Consider the following 18,352-nt stretch of genomic DNA (forward strand, 5'->3'; position numbering starts at 1 on the left):
GGAAGGAAATGTCTACTGCTTATCTCCACTTCAGAAAACAGACACAGCCCGTGGTGGAAAAGCACAGGCAAAGCCCAAGGGAAACCCTGGGGGTGAAAACAGCAACTTTGCATCAAACCTCCTCAATATTTGTGGCTTAGGACTTGGGAAGCCTGGCTTTTCTGGAGCCAAGCTTTTATGGCCTGCAAGAGCCCAGCTCAGGACTGCTGTTCACTGCACTCCTGACAATAAGCAACACCAGCTTACAAAAACCACATGCCTGAAGGCATCGTGGCAGGAGGGCACGTTCACAATGAACCTAAGCTCTCCTTGTGCAACTTCTTTCCGAGCCCATACCCACATTTCTAAGATTTTCACTCTCCTTTCTCCGTAAAAGCAAAAACCGCAATTCTCGAAAGAGCAACTGCACCAGGAGATTGGGCTTTAAGGAAAAAAAACCACAAAATAACAACAAAAAAAGCCCTCTAAAGCCCGTATTTATTGTCAAAGTCTCTAAAATTATGAGATTTGACAATAAGTCTTTTGTTCTTATGGTAACATGCAACTAGGCAACATGCAGCTTGATTTCTGCAGCCAGTAGATATTCAAAGTACTTTCCACATACAGTAGGTGTCAATTTGACTTTATTTAAGGAAAAACGGGGAAAAAACAGTAATTTCCATAATACACAGAAGACAAGTTAGATAGCACTGCAAAAAAAAGGCTGAGTGTTTTACTTGTCACCAGTCTGCTTTGCAGCTCTACGATTAGTAATTTTAATGCAGTTTGTCATTTTGTATTATTGTTTAGCATCTTTTATAATCAGCGGAGTTTGGGGTTATAAATCACAAAAAGTGTACTACTACTGCTATGAAAAACTAAAAAAACCCACAAAAATCACTTTCAAATAAACCATAAATATGTGATGCACATTAGTGTAACAAAACCATTTTTGTAAACATTTTCTCCAACATAACATGTGCATAAGATAAAAAATAAAAACACTGCAGTCATACAAGTTAGGGTTACTTTGACTTAAAGATACAGAAAATTATTACTTATTAAAGCTTAAAACTAAACCTAGGAGCTTTTCTTTTCTTCTTTGCTTACAAAAGCACTGTTTGAAGAGTTCGATGTTGGTATACAAAGTGGTTTTGTAATACTGTTTTCACCTTGCCATGTTGGCACTTCTGTGGAGGCAGAAGCTGCCAGCTGGGCAGACCCACTGAAGGAAGGAGATCTCCACCCTCCCCTGGAGCCTCAAAACTTCAACAGCACATATCCATGACCTGGGCATCCCTACAGCACTGAAGCATCTTCCTCTAGGTGAATAGCATCAGCTTTCAAGGACTAGATTAATTTTGACCACATAGCACTGGAAGATTTAAATCACGCAGACTGACATTCGATCGAATCAGCTTCGGCAAACTACACTACAGGGCAGCTCTGTGATTACACCCATGTCTACCATCACGTTGCATTTCCGAGTCCCCTTTAGTTCATTATAGTACAAAAGGTTGATCGTTCTTCTGGCTGACCACACCGGGCCCGAAAAGAACACATCCTTCACCTTCAACACTATCCAAAAGTCATACAATTAAAAAAAAAATAGTTCTAGGTATTCCTCCGCCAGCAAATGTAAGGCTTTCTTGAGTTTTGATTCTTTTTGGGGGGTGGGGGAGTGGGGGGTTGCTGTGTGCACGCACACATGCGCTGGAGGTGCGCATTTACCGCTCGCTTTTCAACCATCTACGATGTTCAAAGGAGAGTCTTCAGCAGCAGCGCTGATCGGGGTTGAAGGATTTACAGCAGTCAGATTGGACACCAAAAGAAGGGTCTGTTGAGTCTGAGCTTTGCACACCTGGTGCTCTTGGCTCTAAATTGATTGTGTGACCAGTCACTCGAGCCATCAGCTTGACTGAATTGAAGAATACGTGTTTAAAAAGCCCTACCTGTCATGCCATGAAGGAAAGTTAACCACAGCAGAAGACAAAGCCCATGAAACACTGAGAGCCTGTTCACTGAATGAACAGCTTAAGGCAGCTGTCAGCAAAGTACCCCACCAAAAGAATTAAGGAAAAAAAAAAACCCAAAAAAATAACCAAAAAGGAAAATGGCTGAATTGTGACACTGTGCATTATTACAACACCAACAGATTATTACACACTCAAGATTTCTCAAGTAATGAACATGTAGCCACTAAACAAATTATTACTCTCAAGACATTTATTAAAAATGTCAGAACTTATTCATAAAATAAAACTGACTTAAAAAAAAAAGAAAGGAAAAAAGCCAGAGCTGGGATCTTACATCTAAACACAGGTATATGCTGTTTTTATGAATAAGCAGTATTAACTACATTCTTAAAAGAGTTTTAGTGCATTGCATTCTTAAAAAAGAAAAACATCACCGCCCCAAAATGTTTCCTACAACATTTAACAATTTATAGAACTAGCCTAGATTACTTTTACCTGCCTGTTACTAAGCCCATGTGTTAGAAGAGTGAAACCTCTGGTTTAGGCTAAATTGAGACTTCTATTTAGGATGAAACTGGTTTAAAAAATGCTTGCTTTACCAAATTTTGTAAGCAAATTACATTAATCAGTGTCTCACTGCCATACCACTACGACTATTGCCCCAACGGACTACTCTCTCCTCCTGCTGAAACTTGCTATGCAATAACAGTCAGAAACCTTTCAATCTGGTAGTTTTGGTATTAAGATTAAATTAGATATTAATGGTTTTCTTCTAAAAACGTATAAACTAAACCACCTCTTTTATTTTATGCATTAAAAACAATGAGGTAGGCACAAAAAAATAAACATATGTAGTTTGGATTTTATTTCTTTTTTTTTTCTTTTTTTTTTTTTTTTAGTTCTGCGAGTGCAGACTGTGGTAAAACTGTTGTTGCACTTCTAGGTTTAAACAAAAATTAAACCTTTAACTGAGGCAGTGCTAATACTGTGACATAACCAAGTTCTGGCCTAACACAGAATCATTATAGAAAATGAATTTTTTTTTCCTTTTTTTTTTTTTTTTTTTAATCACCTGCACATGTTTCAGGCAACACCTGGTACACAGAAAATGACTAAAGTTATTGGCCAGGCCAAAATAAAACTGCAGAAACAAAAAAAAACCCTAAGAATTCCACCCCAAGCCCCTTCCCACCCTCCCTGTCCCCAAGAAGAAGTTATCCTAGTCACTGTGTCTTTCACATTTTATAAATATTAACTTCTTAAAACCTGCACCTTCCTCTTTGTCCACATATTGTCACATTACAAAAAAGAAATGTCAATTAAATACATTGTTAACATTACTAGACTAGATCTGCCCTCTGTTTCAGCCAGTCTGACTCTCTACACCACTTCTCACCTTCTCTTGCCTGCCTCCTGTCCACTCAACAAACAGCATGTTCATGGTAAACCTGGTTTGTTTTTCTTCCTTTTTTTCCCCCCTTCTCTGTTTTAACACTAACAAACAGAGTCCTTAAAATCCTAGGAATCCTGGAGCTGAAGGGAAAAGAAGACCTGTAGCTTTCTAGCGTGATCCCAAATCTCAAAGACATTGTAGCACCTGATGGCAATATCTTTACAGCACCAGCTGCTTCGCAGCCTCAGTTGAAAAACATAAAGAAACCTAACACCAGTGATGCCTGCACACACATTTACACAGAGTGCTGCACTCGTGCAGGTCTGTACTCCAGTTGAAAATAATTCCAAGTTATGAAGATCTCAGACTCTGGATGTCAGCAATTCCTCTCCAAATCCCACTGCTTCTACCAGCTCAGAAGTGAAGTCCTGCCAAGGGTCATGAAATAGACTTGACTGCTTCCACCTGACCGCACGGAGGCAAAGAAAACCTGCAAAGAGAAGAGATTGGCAGATTCAACAGGTAGGACAGCAGTGGTTCTAATGGGCCTTCACTGTCCCCACTATTTGCAATGAAATTGCAGTGCTGGTCTGGGATGGTGGGGATGGTGCTGAAGCTCCTCATATCAGACTGCTGGCTGCAGAGCTCTGCATCTGTGTTAAACAGTGTTGTTAACACATCAGAGTTTTGGCTACTGCTGAACAACACTTGCACAGTATCAAGGCTTTCTCGCCAGCTCCCTCACCCCTAAAAAGCCAGTGGGCTTGGATGGACAAGAGGGGCTGGAAGGGGAAAATTCTGGGACAGCTGACCCAAACTGACCAAATGGATGTCCCATAACATACAGTCTTACATCATGTACACCAATAAAAGCTCAGAGAAAGGGACATTGTGGTGATGATACCTTTCTTTTCGAGCAAGCATTATGTGTGGAAAACATGTGGAGATCCACCTGCCCAGGGGAGACTATGTATTAACTCTTTATTTTGTCTGGCTTGCATGTACAAGCTGTCTTATTAAACTGTCCATATCTCAATCCATGAGTCTTTTTGCCTTCTGACTATTTTCTTTCCCTTCCAAGGGAACGGGAAGAGAGCTTGAGGCAGGCGGGGTGTCTGGCAGCTGGTCAGGGTCATCCCAACCTAGTTACCCAACTGAAGTACATATTTATCATCTTGGCAACAAGCTTGGTGGGAGGGGAAGTACCTTGTCGTTGCGTTCACATAAGAATTTGAGTCTTTGTGCCCTTTTGTGCATGAACACACCATCCAAGTGTCCAGTTTCCACCGACCGGATTTCGATAGCTTTTTCTCCCCAGCCCATGATCTGGTTAGATCGGATGTATGCTTTGGAAAGAAAACAGCACATTAGGATGGGCAGAGGGCAACAGGAGGAATGGAAGAAGCACAGAATATCCTGAGATACTCTAGTTAAAAATTATCTGCATGTGCATTATTGTAGCTAGACACACGTTCAGAGTGCTATTTCTGTCCTCAGGACATTCAAGATGTCTAAAAAAATACTTTTTTTTAAATTTTAATTTCTTTTGTGTGTTTTCTATGTTATATACTTCTTGAGCATTCATAACAAAGGAAACTTTATAACCTTTAATTAAATGGAGGGAACATTGAGTTTTTACACAGGCCTTTTCCTCCAAGTCTGGGACACAAAGAGACATATTAATTAGGTGTTGACTAAGAGAAAGCAGAAGCCGAGGTTTAAATAGACTAAGCCCATCCACTACAGTGTGTCCCAAGCACTAGCTCTATGTCTTATGTGTTTCTTTCCCTCCTTGATGGAGTTTGTCAGCAAAAACAAAGAATAAGAGGGAAAGGTAAAATTAGAAAAAATTACCTAGCCTCTTTTAATAGGAGTAATATTTAAAAAACTGATCTCCTTGAGAAAGCCAACTGAAAATCATTCTGTATACCCCTGTGTATATATAACAAGAGGTTCAAGGATTAAGCTCTCAAAGTAGAAATATTATTATTTGACATACTTTATGACCCTTTATATAGAAATAACAAATCAAACATTTTTCCTTGGGGTGCCACAGGTAACACAGATTAGTAGTAGCATGAGGAAAAGAAATCTATTTCTGATAGCAGTAAGAAAATTAAATAAAAAGTAAAGTCATCAACATTATAAAAAGGTATATTCACAAAGCAATTTGATGGACAGTCCTTAGGAATGCTGTCAAAAACAACATAAGGGAACCTAATGAAGGCTAGGCTGTTGCCTCTGATTTGCATGCATACTTAACAGAAAAATAAAAAGGACTTCCTAGACAGCAAAATTTAAAAATATTTAATTTTACAGTACTTTCCTTTTATATGACATATTCATCTTAGCTCACAGTGAAATTAAATCAAGTTATCTACTACAGTATAATGTATACCAACAGTGCATATACCATCCTGATGGAAAATTATTTATTTTTAAATATTCCACTAGTGCTAACTGGGCCAAATAGTTACTAAAAATTGCCAGATGAGATGTTCAGATGGTGTTGGCTGCTTCAATGCTATTTACTACGTCACAAGCATTCCAGTCTCCAAAGGCTCTGGAACTTGCCAGCTGATATATTCGGCTTGCTTTTAGACCTAGTCAAGAGTTAATCAGCACAAGAAGGAACATGCTGTGCATCTAACTTCTTTAAATTTCCTCCTGCACTGTTGTTCCTGTTGTTCAGTTATCAGCAGTCATCTCCCAATACCTGCAGCCAGCCCACAGCCCCATGCTTGCCCAAATAAAGGAGGGTGAGACTACAGCCCATGCTTTGCTCTGCACTGAATTACAGCAGCAAAAGCAGGAGGGATTCTGGTGTGTACTACACTCATTGTTCTCACCCTCAACCTTATTTTGAGCTGGAGAGATGAGGGAGAATGGTGCTAGGAGAGATGAGCAATCTGAAGGTGAATTAAAGACATCAAATTAGGTACACCTTTTGTTATCTACACAGACTGACCCATAATATTTTATTCATCTGCCACTTTATATGCCTTTATACTGAAAGGCTTCCATTTTGCTTCTGTCTAGCAAAAATTCAGCAGCAGCCTACAGAGATCATGGTGAGTTCCTCAATCATGAACTCTGCAACTTGACGGTATGGGTTTTATTCACAAAAACTTCAGCACAAAGCAGACCCATATGATTACTCTTCACTTTGCACAGCTGTTTTCCAGAAATAATACAACACTGACTTCAGATGCAGAAGCAGCACACTTGATGCTCCCTCCTTCTGCCCAGGTGCACAGATTCACACTCCCCAAAAGCACACTGCACATGGCTCACCAGAGACACTTACCAACTGAGGTTGGCATTTCTCCCCACTGCAGAACCACATCCTTGGTTATCCTTCCATACGTGTTGACATAAACTCCTTCATCCTCATAGCAGACCAGTAGCTCCATCCCATCCGTGTTTGGGAGGATGATGATTGCGTGAGGTTGGATACTACTCTGGATCTACAGAGGCAGAAGAGGAAGCATTTTAATGCTGTAGAGCCTGTGCCAGAATAAATGGACAGGTGATTTCTGGTTTTTGGCTGGTTTTGTAACATCAGGGATATTACAAAATCATAGAATGGCTTGGGTTGGAATGGACCATAAAGATCATCTAGTCCCAAATTCATTCACTTTACAAGTGCTATATCTGCTACCCTTGAACTAGACACCAGAGTTACCCTTGAAGCAGAAATTCTCTCATCTTAAGGAAGACATTTAAACTGAGGAAAGATTAACTTCTCTGTAGGGGTGCCCATTTCTTTCCATGTGCAGAAAGGGAGCCTGAGGCAAGCAGAGCAGATGCAGACCTCAGATCTCTGCTCTGCCTGGAATAGTGCTTGGGGTGGCCCATCTGACACCTCTGTGTACAGCGAACAACAGGAAACCTTGGTAGCTAAGGTCACCTGGTCTTTGCCAACCCTTTCAAAACCCATCCTTGGGCTGCTGTGTCATTTGTGCTGCTGGACATTTGCAGGGCACTCAGACATTTAGCACCACCCCTGAAAACAGTCACGCTGATCCTCCTCAGATCTGAGTGGGAAACTCCAAACCAGAGACAGACTGACAATGAGGTGGGGATTGGCAGTGAGACACAAACTCCACAGCACATGTTGTCAAATCTACGCAGACCCCTCTACCCAATTCACCACTGCAAACATCTGGCAGTGATCCACAGGGACAGCCTGACACATTGGTCATTTGGGGAAAGGAGGAGGTTGGGGGGGGGGGGGTGGTGATCCACCAGAAAGAAAGAGAAAAACCCAGATACAGAAGCAGCTCTTACATGTGTTGGTAGATAAATATCATAGACTGATCCTGAATCCACATCAACAGCATGGAACCCAGCGCAGGAGCCATAGATCACTTTTAGTCTCTGACCCTCTTCTACGGTTAGATCCACCAGCAATGGCTTATGTACCAATTCTCCAAATGACTGTGAGACAATCATCAGTGAGATTTACTTTATTGCTTAGAACAATGATGGGGTTTATAAAAACATGCTTGCATGCACACATTGTGGGCTTACTCCTCCACATCCCTCTGGTCCCCCTAGAACCCAGACCCATTAGGCTGACACATGTCTCATGAACAAGGACAGATTACTCTGCACACTGCTGCATTTCAATCACCTAAGCTGTTTTCTGTAGGGTTTACTTGGTCCATTTTCTTTTTTAGTAAGAATTGTTTTCCCCAAGGTTCAGGGCAATTCAGCGCTCCTGTAAGTACTTTGATCTGCACAACCCACAGTAACTGTCTGCAAACCAGCCTGGCAATTATACCAAGCCAGCTAATTTCACTCTAGCAGTACTCAAAAACAATCCCATAACATTGCTGAATATCACTTCATGACTTGTTCTGCTCAGACAAAGAAGTTTAGACTCTCTCCTAAGACTCTTCTCTCTGTCCCATGTTTTATTAACAGAGAGAGTAAACAAAGACTTATGATACTGTGTCATTATTAGTTTATGCTCAGTGAGAATTTAGACCTTTAAACACATTGATTCTTAGAATTTAAAAAAAATAAAATTATTTTCCTAAATGAAAATATAATACCAAGTTTGTGGGGATTTATCAAACAACTTGAAATATGGCGATGACACAATGTCAGAACATGTCTGTAAAAGGGAAAACTGCAAGTGGTTATGAGAAAATCCTACGTATGGCTGAAATATACTATTACCTTAAAGGCCATAAATTTATGGTATGGCTTTGGTGCCCATGCATAGACTTCCACAGAACTCTTCAATGCAATTACCAAGAACTTGATTCTTTCATATTTTACTGAAATTAAAGAAAATAAAAAAGAATTCAGCATAATTCCAAAGTCATTCCAGTTACCTCAAGAAAGGAGACAATTTATGTAAGTATGAAGAAATACTATAATTTTGAGAATTTAGTAGCACTACATTTTAGGATTGCTACTTCTATGTAGTTAAGCTCTTTGATACATTTATGTTACACAAGTCATTACTCTTATTAGCAACTGACCACACCACAATCTTTAGAATTAACTAGTCAGTATACACCTGTTTCCGCTTATTTTTTCCCACATTGGACAGTGGGAAACCCTAACCCTTTTCTTGTCATCAAGACAAGAAAAGCAGTTTTCAGGGACATTCCAATAAAAGAAGGCCATGACTGTGGAAGAGTCCATTACTGGCAGTTCCAGTCACAGCAGTGGCAGTGCTAGTTTGAGCTGATTGAAAAATTACCCAGAGGAAAGGAGGAAGAAAAGAAAATTACAACATTATTCAATTTCAAAAGCAAAAGACAAGCATGATAGTGGAGCACTTTCCTTTGTTCCTAATGTCTGAGATAACTCGTTTGAGAAAAAGGAAAAAAAAAAAATCACATAATTTATCAGAAATAAAGTGTCATTATAATAGTGAACCACACTACTACTTGCTCTTTTAATTGTGCAGGAAAGCAAGACTGAACTCTAAGTGTTAAGGGACTTGACACTTCTTTAACAGACAAAAAAAACTCTCTCAACCTCCACAGCTGTACTGACTGAAAACAGAGCTTTTGTTCGTTCTTGTCTAGCTTACAAGAAAGACTTCCTGGAATTTTTTCACGGGGAAGGGGGGGGTGTTGAACAAAACCACCTCATCTGTGAAAGGGGACATTAGATAATTCTTATTATTTGCTCTGCGTGCTCTCTGGGAATTCACCCAAATCTTAAGTTTCAAAAGACCAATTTCTCATTTAGAGGAGCCAAAAGTTGCCTGAAGCAACTGAGATCCATAAATGCCGCTTCACCCTGACATCGGAGACCCTTGTTGCATCAAAGAGACGAGGAAGTGACCAGTGCCAGCTGCCTCGGTGACAGCGTCCAGACTGCAAGCCCAGCTACTGTCAGAGCTCTCCTTCTTGGGAACTGAAGCGCAGCTGTCAAAGAGGCCTCTCACTACCTGAAAAAAATCTACTGTATTTCTGTGGTTCAGAGGGAAGTTCAGTGCCAGGCTGCAGCCCGGGCTAACAAACCCCTCTTCATCTGGAAGAGAATGCTCTTTGTTTCAGACGCTTCCCTGCTGGAAAGCCTCCTTTCAATAGCTGTTGATGTATCGTTAAAAGGCCACTTCATTATGCCGCTGACACCCTGGGGTATGATACCAGAGAAGTGCATTATTAATTGTTTTCGGGGTCAAGCTCCTGGTTCAGCAGTCACTTACTGCCATTGTTATTGATTACACCCCATTAGCAGGTTTTTCCAAGAGCACACGCATGGCAGGAGGAGACTGAGAACAGTTTGATTGCTGCTGTTCCACACTGACTGACACAGCTGGAAAAGAGCTGAGCTGGCTCCTGGGAGAAAATCAAATCAGAGGCAACATCCAGTGCCCATTAGGATGCACCATGAAACCGAAGCAGCAGAAACAGCTCTTGGTTCATATTCCCACCTGCAGGGCAGGAGGCTCACTGAATGTACTCTGCTGGCTGCAAATGCTACATGTCTTTCACCAGCTTTGGTGGAAGTTTCTATAGAAATCAATTTAAACTACTTAAAACCACTCAAAGGGCACCTGCCTGGTGAAAACACACTTGATTTTGTAACTGTACTGTAGCAAATCAGAGCTGGCATTAGGGAATTTAATGAGGTAAGAGGAATCAATGCATCACCCTAAAGTTACAGACATGCTTCTGCTCCCACATTCTTCCCCTAAGCTCATCTGCTACCTGGGCTTCCTTTGTACTCCCACTTTTTTTTTTTTTTTTCCCTCCCAGTCCCTAAAATCTAAATTAAAGAGAGACTATTTTTAATCTATTCCAACATGTAAATTCATCATGGTAAAAGATATTGGAGACTTGTTAGTAAAGAAAACAGTTGCTGGGGATGAGAATCCTTCTATTACCTAAGGAGTCTAACAGAGGTGGTGAAATGTTACCAACCCTCACTGCCCATACCAGCACCCTTATTAAGGAAGCTGAATCCATTACAAGAAGGAGACAGATGGGATTTGCACACTCTCCAATTCACAGCCCATCATCCCACCACAAAACCTCTCTCATCTTCAATTTAACCCTGTAAATTGCCATCTATTTTGGTGCTTTGCCAACAGGTTCAACCTGAGAAACAGATAGGACAGCTAGAAATAAAACCAACCAAACTGTAAGCCCAAAAGTTACATGCACTGCAGTTCCCTTTCTCAGCCATCCTTCATCCCAACAATTTGATTACTGCATTTGCTACTCACCAACTTTATAGTGCACACAGCCTTCCAAATCGCCCACCGTTGTCCAGCCCTGTTTCTTTTCTACTTCAGGATCATTGTGAAGGATTTTATTTCTTAACCACGACAAATAGTAAACTCGCAACTTGTTCTTCTTACCTGGCCACAAAATGGAAAAAAAAAAGTTTATCTCCATAGGAAGATACTTGCAAGAAGCCCTGCCCAGGCAAACAGAAAGCTCTGCAAAACAAACCAAAACAACAGTGAAGGAGAAAATGCTGCAACCACAGAAATCTCCCTCAGTTTTTCATTCACAACAGCTTCACTCCAGACTCCACCCAGACATGCGCTTTCCACATAATCAATGACAGATACACATGGTAATACCACACAAACATAAATGACAAACTCAAGGGAACAACTCTTCTGATATCTGGTTCTTAGGACCTAGACAACTTCCACTAGAACAGGGAACTCCAACAACAAAAGCACCAGAGAATCATGCACTGAGATTAAATATATATATAACACTGAGTCAGAATGGCTTTTTTTGACACAAAACTGTAGGAGAGCAGCAGGATGGAATATGAGACCTGAAACTTCATCTGCTTGCTAAAAGCTGATGCGTGTTTTGTCAGCAGCTCTTCCCTTGAGCTGCAAGGGTGTAATACTTATCAGCCTGCACACAGAAACTGTGAGAGGTGTTTCTTCTCCACAGGTGAGGGCAGCTACCTGCCCGGACTGCCCTTTCAACTGACAAGGCATCTGCCACATCATCCGAATACAGCTCAGACTTTTAACTCTCCATAAGAGAAGACCTCTTCGAATGCAAAGCAAGGTTCATGATAAACTTTACCACTGATCCTCTAACAACTAATAGCCTACAAAGCATTTGCTGAGCTAGTAAGATGGCCCTAAATGCACATACTCAAAGCTTCCATCCTCCTTTCTTCAGCTGCTTTGCTGCTTGGAACCATTACAGTCGCACAGATAAAGCTGTGGCTGAGGAAGGGAGATGGCCCCTGCTTTGACTAGTAGCCATTTAACAAGGTTCATGAGATCTCTGCAAAAGGAAAGGAAACAGGAGATGCTCTCAGGGACCCTTACTTGTCATGGAGTAGCTCCGTGCTTGTGCTGCACCAGCCACATGCCTGTCCAGTGTTTCTCAGCCACTGGAGGTGAGTGGGAGACAGGTGACCTGTACAGCAGTCACTGCTGGGCTGGCCAAGCCACACCGTACTGGTCTGCGCTGTCAAAAGGCACTACCCATCGAGATGGCACACCTGGCAGCCTGCCAGCCAGATTCAGCTACAGAGTTCAGTTGAACGCCTTTGTCATTTAAGTTTTCACACGATACCTGCTGACAGCTTATTTCACAGGTGGCTGCTTGGGGGACACTGGCTGCAGCAGGACTGAGACCATCTTGCTGTGCACAGCCAGCTCCACACTGGGGTGCTCCTACCCCCTTACCCTGATAGCAAGGGATCCCCTAACTGAGCTAGGTTTGTCAGGAAAAGCATCTGCAGGGGCTGGGGCAGCAATGTGGGGAAGCACAGCTTGCAAATAGGCTTCTCCATGGACTCCAGCACCACAAGCCATTGCATTAAAAAGACACACAGCCTAAAAGATCTTTTTATGATTACCTGGATGGGAAAAGACAGGAGGAAAGGAGAAGGCAGCTTCAAAGTAAAAAATCTGTTCACTAAGTTTAAATTTGAAGTGGAATTGGAGAGATAATTGCAAATACTGGATCTGCTACTCAGTTTTAAAAGCCCTTCTGTTCTGATGCCATGCAATGAAATGTGAAGTAACATTGCACAATCTTTTGTTTATCTCCATCACAAATGGGACTACAGAAATGGCAGTAAATGAGTATGCTGATGTACTTCCTGACTTAATACTTATTAAGCCACGTTTCATAAAGGGGTAAAGCCCTACCACTCCAGTAGCTTTCTTAAGATTTGGAGGGCTAGACTTGGAAACAGTATTTCCAGAAGTCCCACATGTAACCAAGAAAAGGTCCTTCCATGAAAACATTGCAAATGAGAGCCACAAGGGCTCTTTCAAAAACACTGAAAAGTAGGAAACATAGTTCATTTAGATCAGAAGCCACTGCAGCTCTGGGCAAGAAAGAGCTCAGAGGGCTCAGGGTGTCTACAACGTAACAAATGCTTTCAAAACCACGCTGAGTCCCTACCCACAAGGAGACAAATTCTGCCTCAGGTATTCCCATGGTTGTAGCTTCCCCAGTAGCTTAGTCAAACTTGAAGACTCAGAACAAACAGTACTCATGGGAATTTCCCAGCATGCGGCTACTTTTTTCCTTTTGGTTCACATGATCTCCACCAGGGTATTTCTCTCCAACCAGAAATATTTTTCAAAACAACCAAGAAATATCTCAAGTGTGTTCCCATTGTGTTTTGGCGTCTAGACCACAAGGAAAAGTCACAAGACAGGAAATTCCTCTGCCTTTCTGCAGCCTGACATGAAAAGAGCAGGACGGTTAGTTATATAAACAAGGCTATGCATGTATTTCAACAAGTTATGCTGCTCTTAATTTGGAGTGGGGAAGATTAGATCCTTCTCCTTGTACAGCTCTACCAGTCAGTTTAAACAGCTCCCCAGAATTCTGGTCTTTTTAATTTTCTGCAGGGATCTAATCATTATGATCATAAAATAAGAAAGAAAACCCTGCTCCAGCCATCAAATGAACTAATCAGACAGAGAATTGTATGAGAACTCCCAGCTTGGATTCTCCCACAGACAGTTTCAAATGCAAAGTCCTTTCTCCTATAGTGAGTTTTTGTTTCTATTGTCACTGTGGTTTTTAATTATTAAGCAGGCAGATTACAACCAGTTCTTCCACTCTGTCATCTCTCTCTACCTTTCTGGTGCCACCATCAGCCAGTTGGGCTGACAAAACCCTCAGGGAGCCACAACTGGAGCATGTTCTATACGCACGTTGCTGCTCTCTCCTCCAGCATTTTTATGACTCTGCACTGTGTCACCTGAGCAGACGAAATTGTTTTTTGCCTCTCAACAGCATGAACTGAAGAACCAATCAACTATTCCTGCTCTACCTGCAAGGCTTTCTTGTACAGTTTCTAGCAAGCTCAGAATCTCAGTATCAAAAGCTTTGTTGTCAGAAAGTGCTGTATTTCAAATAAAAATTGGGCCAAGAACTGATTTCATGTTTTCAGACTCAAGAGTGTGCCTATTAAAAGCAAGTTTAGGTGAGAATCTTCTCAAAATCCTAACACACTGCAACTTCTTTGCACAACACGGTGACACCTTTCAAACCCCACCATCATCAGTACATCACTTCCCAAAAAACTTAGGGGAACATACGGGCTGAGTGCACCACAGTGAGCTGAACAATGCTTCCAGTGAAGCTGCAGCGGTGCTGGGACCAAGCTCAGATGCAGTTCCATTACTAATCTGCCAAAACACACCCTTTGCAGAAACATACCCTCACTCCAGCATTCCAATTTTGCCTGGAGAGGTGAAGCAAACAAACACAAAGATACTGAGGGAAGTCCAGCATGAGGGTAAAAAGCTGAGATGTGCAGCACAGCAGACAAAAGCAGGACATAAGGGGAAGCTTGGGCATAACAGCATTATGGTTTCACTGAATATGCTCCCGCAGCCCTGCCTTTCTGGGCAAGGATGCCTCTTCTGCCTCATACTCCAGTAACCTCCCATAAAACACAGGAGATAGCACAGACACAAAGACATAAAACAACCAAAGAACAGCTGATTTCTTAAGGGTTAATGTAGCGTGTCTCCACAGAGGAAGCAATAGTTTTGAAGGAAACAAAGAAAACAGATGTGTCAGGGTACTCCAATTGTGACTGACGCAAAAATAAACAAACTTAAAACAATTGTACACAAGACTGAATCACAGACACTTGTGATTTGTGTAGGGTATGTTTCAAACCAACAGATTTTACACAAGTTGGATTATATTTTTGTTTACAAGTTCTGCTATAGAACAAACTCTATCAAATGGTTCCTTTCAAACAGCTTATATTTTAACATACAGCATTAGACATCAAAAGGACACACAGCAGGTGGTGTATTTTTAAACGATGCTTGATTCATCTTTTCCTTTTTATAGATTTCACAGTGTAGCTGTATCTAAGAATGTAGCAAGTGAATAACCAATAAAATTCAGTTGTTCCAGACAGAAACAAATCCCGTGTTGATGACAGCAGCATGGGCGTGGCTCCTTGGATCTGCAGTAACACATTGCTAATGCATTAAATTCTACTGAATTGTCTCATGTGTGTCCTTTTGAACAAGTGTTGGGAGAGACGGAGAGCTTCTCCAGCAGACTTAGAGAGGTTCCAGAGCCTCCAAAAATTTTAGGTGGGTCTGAACTACAACAGCGAATCCTGTGAGAAACCTCCTGGTAACATCCTCTCCTGTCACACACAGAGCATAGCAAAGGCTGATTTCCCAAATAAACCAAAACAAAGGGTAAAATGGCTGAACAACACCTGTGAAAAAAGACTCACCATGCACCACGTTAAATTGTCTAACAGCAGGTTAAACTTATGCCATAACTTTCTGGAGCCAAAGGGTCTGGAACCTCAAGCTTCATAAAACACTTTTTTCATCAGCACACACAAAACAAACACAGGCATCACCACCACCCTTCATCTCCCATTGCTTTGCCATTCCCAAGTTGCATCCAGTGAGAAACCAGGCACCAATCTGCCTCCTCATACTGCTTATTTCCACACCACGTACACCCTTATACTGCTCTCTCTCACACTTTTACTGCACATCACTCTTACTTCCCTATTTTGCCAGAGTCTTCTACAGAGTTTAACACACAAGAAAACCATAAACCCAAGTAGCACGTTGTGTTTTGGTTAGAAAGAGGCCAGGTTGAAAGCAATCATGACAGAGGGAAAGAATGCCTTTTTCCCAAACTTCACAAAACATTAACTTCCAGCTCTCAAACACTGAACAAGGAAGCAAAGCCAGTAATTTCCCGCAAACTCATGCAGCATTTTTAAAGGTCATCCCACAGAAGGAAGGACAGAGAGCAAGCAGGCATGGGTGTTGTGTGGAGAACTAATTCACTTGCAGAAATAAACTGTAGACTCAGAGGTGAAATGATAGAAAACCCACTGACTTCAGTCAGGACTTCCCCCTCAATAAATAGGCTGCCAAGAAAATCTTTCTGCCATACCATGCCACATGGAGGAAAAACATAACATTCAACAGTTAACTTTACCAGAAATTGTCACCAAGACATTCAGCCCTTCAAGTACATCCATTTGCTGGAATCGTCTTCGATTGATGAGTGGATAAACCTTCCCCTGCCCACTTCTGTCTAGCAGCATCAGACCACTTTCAGTGCCCACCAGCAAGTTCACTCCTAGAAAAAACAAAACCAGAGATCCAAGTTAGTAAGCACTTTTTCCACCTATTCTGAGGAACTGATGATTGATGTAGCAACTGTCCTGTTTCAAGTAGGTCTAACCACTGGTCTTAACTGCCTGTAGCCTCAAAGGTGTCATGATGCAGAGGTTCTCTGTATTACCTGCCCACAGTGACTACTGACACCAAACAGTGTTCAAGAGAGTAAGAGACTGGTAGACCATGAAGAGCTTTCTAGAGCACCAGTTCCCAAACAAAAATGCATGCTAATGTTGGAGGAGGGGCGAGGCAAGCCTATGTATTCCAAAGATGTATTAGCTGTTGTTAGGGGGGTGGTAGCAGGATGCTCTTGACAATGATATGGCAATAAAAACAGCTCCCACTGGGAGAAACAGGTTGTGTTGCAGCCCTCCCACAAAAGGGTTGTTCTGGGTTTGTTCCCAGTTTCACAACAATCTTTTCCATCTCAATGTTAAAACTAGAGGAACTACAGTAATCTTGTGTTTCCACATGCTTCTCCTAAATATAGATGAGGAAAGTCAGTAGGCCAGTTTCTTTACACGAAGTTCCAAAGGTCCATTGGAACACTCCAAGAGTCCATAAAACCTTAGTATTTAGAATCAACTATATTTTTTTACATAATAGATATATATGGGACTAAGTTTTAAATATCTATTACTATATTATCACTCTTAAATTCCATAACTATTTATTTGCAGTAGTGTTTAAATCCAGAAGCTCACAAATTTTGCAGAGACGGTTCAAGTACAGTACAGGATGGAAATCAAACCAAATGTACGACTCAATTTATTAGACTTCCATGTTGCAATCCCACTATAAAACCTGCCATGCTTTAGCACAATTAAATAATGAAGTAAGAAAAGAAAAAGTCACACAAGATGATTGTAGTTACATTGATTAATGGTCTTAACCCCTAGTCAGACAATTAATCCCGAGGTACAACTATACTGGTGCCAGTGGGCCATCTAAGCTGATCCCATAATGAACCTTTTCTGATAGAGCAGGTGAGCCCAGATGTGTGTGCGTGTGTGTCTCAGTGCAGTCTGCACCTACAGCTGTGATGTGCCTTCTCAGAGTATTGAAAAAGGGCATAATTGCTCACCTAAACAACCCCCTGGATACCAGTCATGGGAGAGGCTTGCAAAAAGGATGGCACATTAAGCCTGACCCAGGGGGCACAAGGTGTCTGTGAAAGGGGGAGGATGTTAGGGGGAAGCAGAGCTGCAGCCAGGAGGAAGTAATAATGGGGAGGGGGCTGAGCTGCTGGTGCTGGAGCACCCTCAAAAGCCTCTGTGTGGATGAGAAAAACAGATGTAGCCCATAGTGAGTTCAGAAATCATCATGCATCTCTCCATTATCCTCTCTCTACCCTTTTCAGTAAGAAAACTTCAGAGGTCCCAGCAGACCCAAGGCATCTTTGCTTAGATTTGCTGTTCTGCTACTTCTCCTGAGCAGAGAGAAGGTATCACCCTCCAGGCTCTCCTTCAGCTGCTGACACTTCCTCCATCCCTGTGCTGCCCACCTCCCACCTCTGCATCTCCCACATGGTTTGCACCCACTGTATCCCATCCCACAGCCTCCATGTGCATTGGCCATTTCACCCAAGAGCATTTCACACAGACTGTTGCTCTTACATCCTGAGACATCCTCAGATTGGGCAGAAATAAGCAGGGAGAGTGAGCCACACATGAGTCAGGGCTGAAGCAGCACCAAGCCAGCCAAGGAAGTGCCCAGCAGCTGGTTGAATCCTTCCTGCAGCTCCAGTACCCATTGACTAAAGCTGTAAGCTTCAACATGCATTTCTGCACTTTTTCCAGTGTGGGCTACAATTCATAGCAAGCCACATGCAAACTGCTCCCTCAGGGTCCTTTCCCCTCTTTGTACACCAGGACTCCACTGTTCCTGCCTCCATCC

At 42.0% G+C, this 18,352-nt stretch overlaps 1 protein-coding gene across 11 annotated transcripts in view; it reads right to left on the minus strand.

Annotated features, from left to right (window-relative positions):
• Positions 1–605: 605 nt before the first annotated feature.
• The window catches only part of MAP4K4 (mitogen-activated protein kinase kinase kinase kinase 4), a 163,471-nt gene continuing 145,724 nt past the window's right edge, over positions 606–18,352 (minus strand). For all 11 annotated transcript variants that reach the window (XM_015630039.2, XM_015630100.2, XM_015630080.2 and 8 more), the window contains 7 exons: positions 16,272–16,415; positions 11,051–11,185; positions 8,536–8,636; positions 7,639–7,788; positions 6,656–6,815; positions 4,555–4,694; positions 606–3,838 (listed from right to left, as the gene is read on the minus strand). In XM_015630039.2, the coding sequence (XP_015485525.1) occupies positions 3,755–3,838; positions 4,555–4,694; positions 6,656–6,815; positions 7,639–7,788; positions 8,536–8,636; positions 11,051–11,185; positions 16,272–16,415 (914 nt within the window). In that variant the 3' untranslated portion in view covers positions 606–3,754. The remainder of the gene's footprint in view (positions 3,839–4,554; positions 4,695–6,655; positions 6,816–7,638; positions 7,789–8,535; positions 8,637–11,050; positions 11,186–16,271; positions 16,416–18,352) is intronic.

Source organism: Parus major, chromosome 1, assembly GCF_001522545.3.
Source record: "Parus major isolate Abel chromosome 1, Parus_major1.1, whole genome shotgun sequence".
NCBI classification, from domain to species: Eukaryota; Metazoa; Chordata; class Aves; order Passeriformes; family Paridae; genus Parus; species Parus major.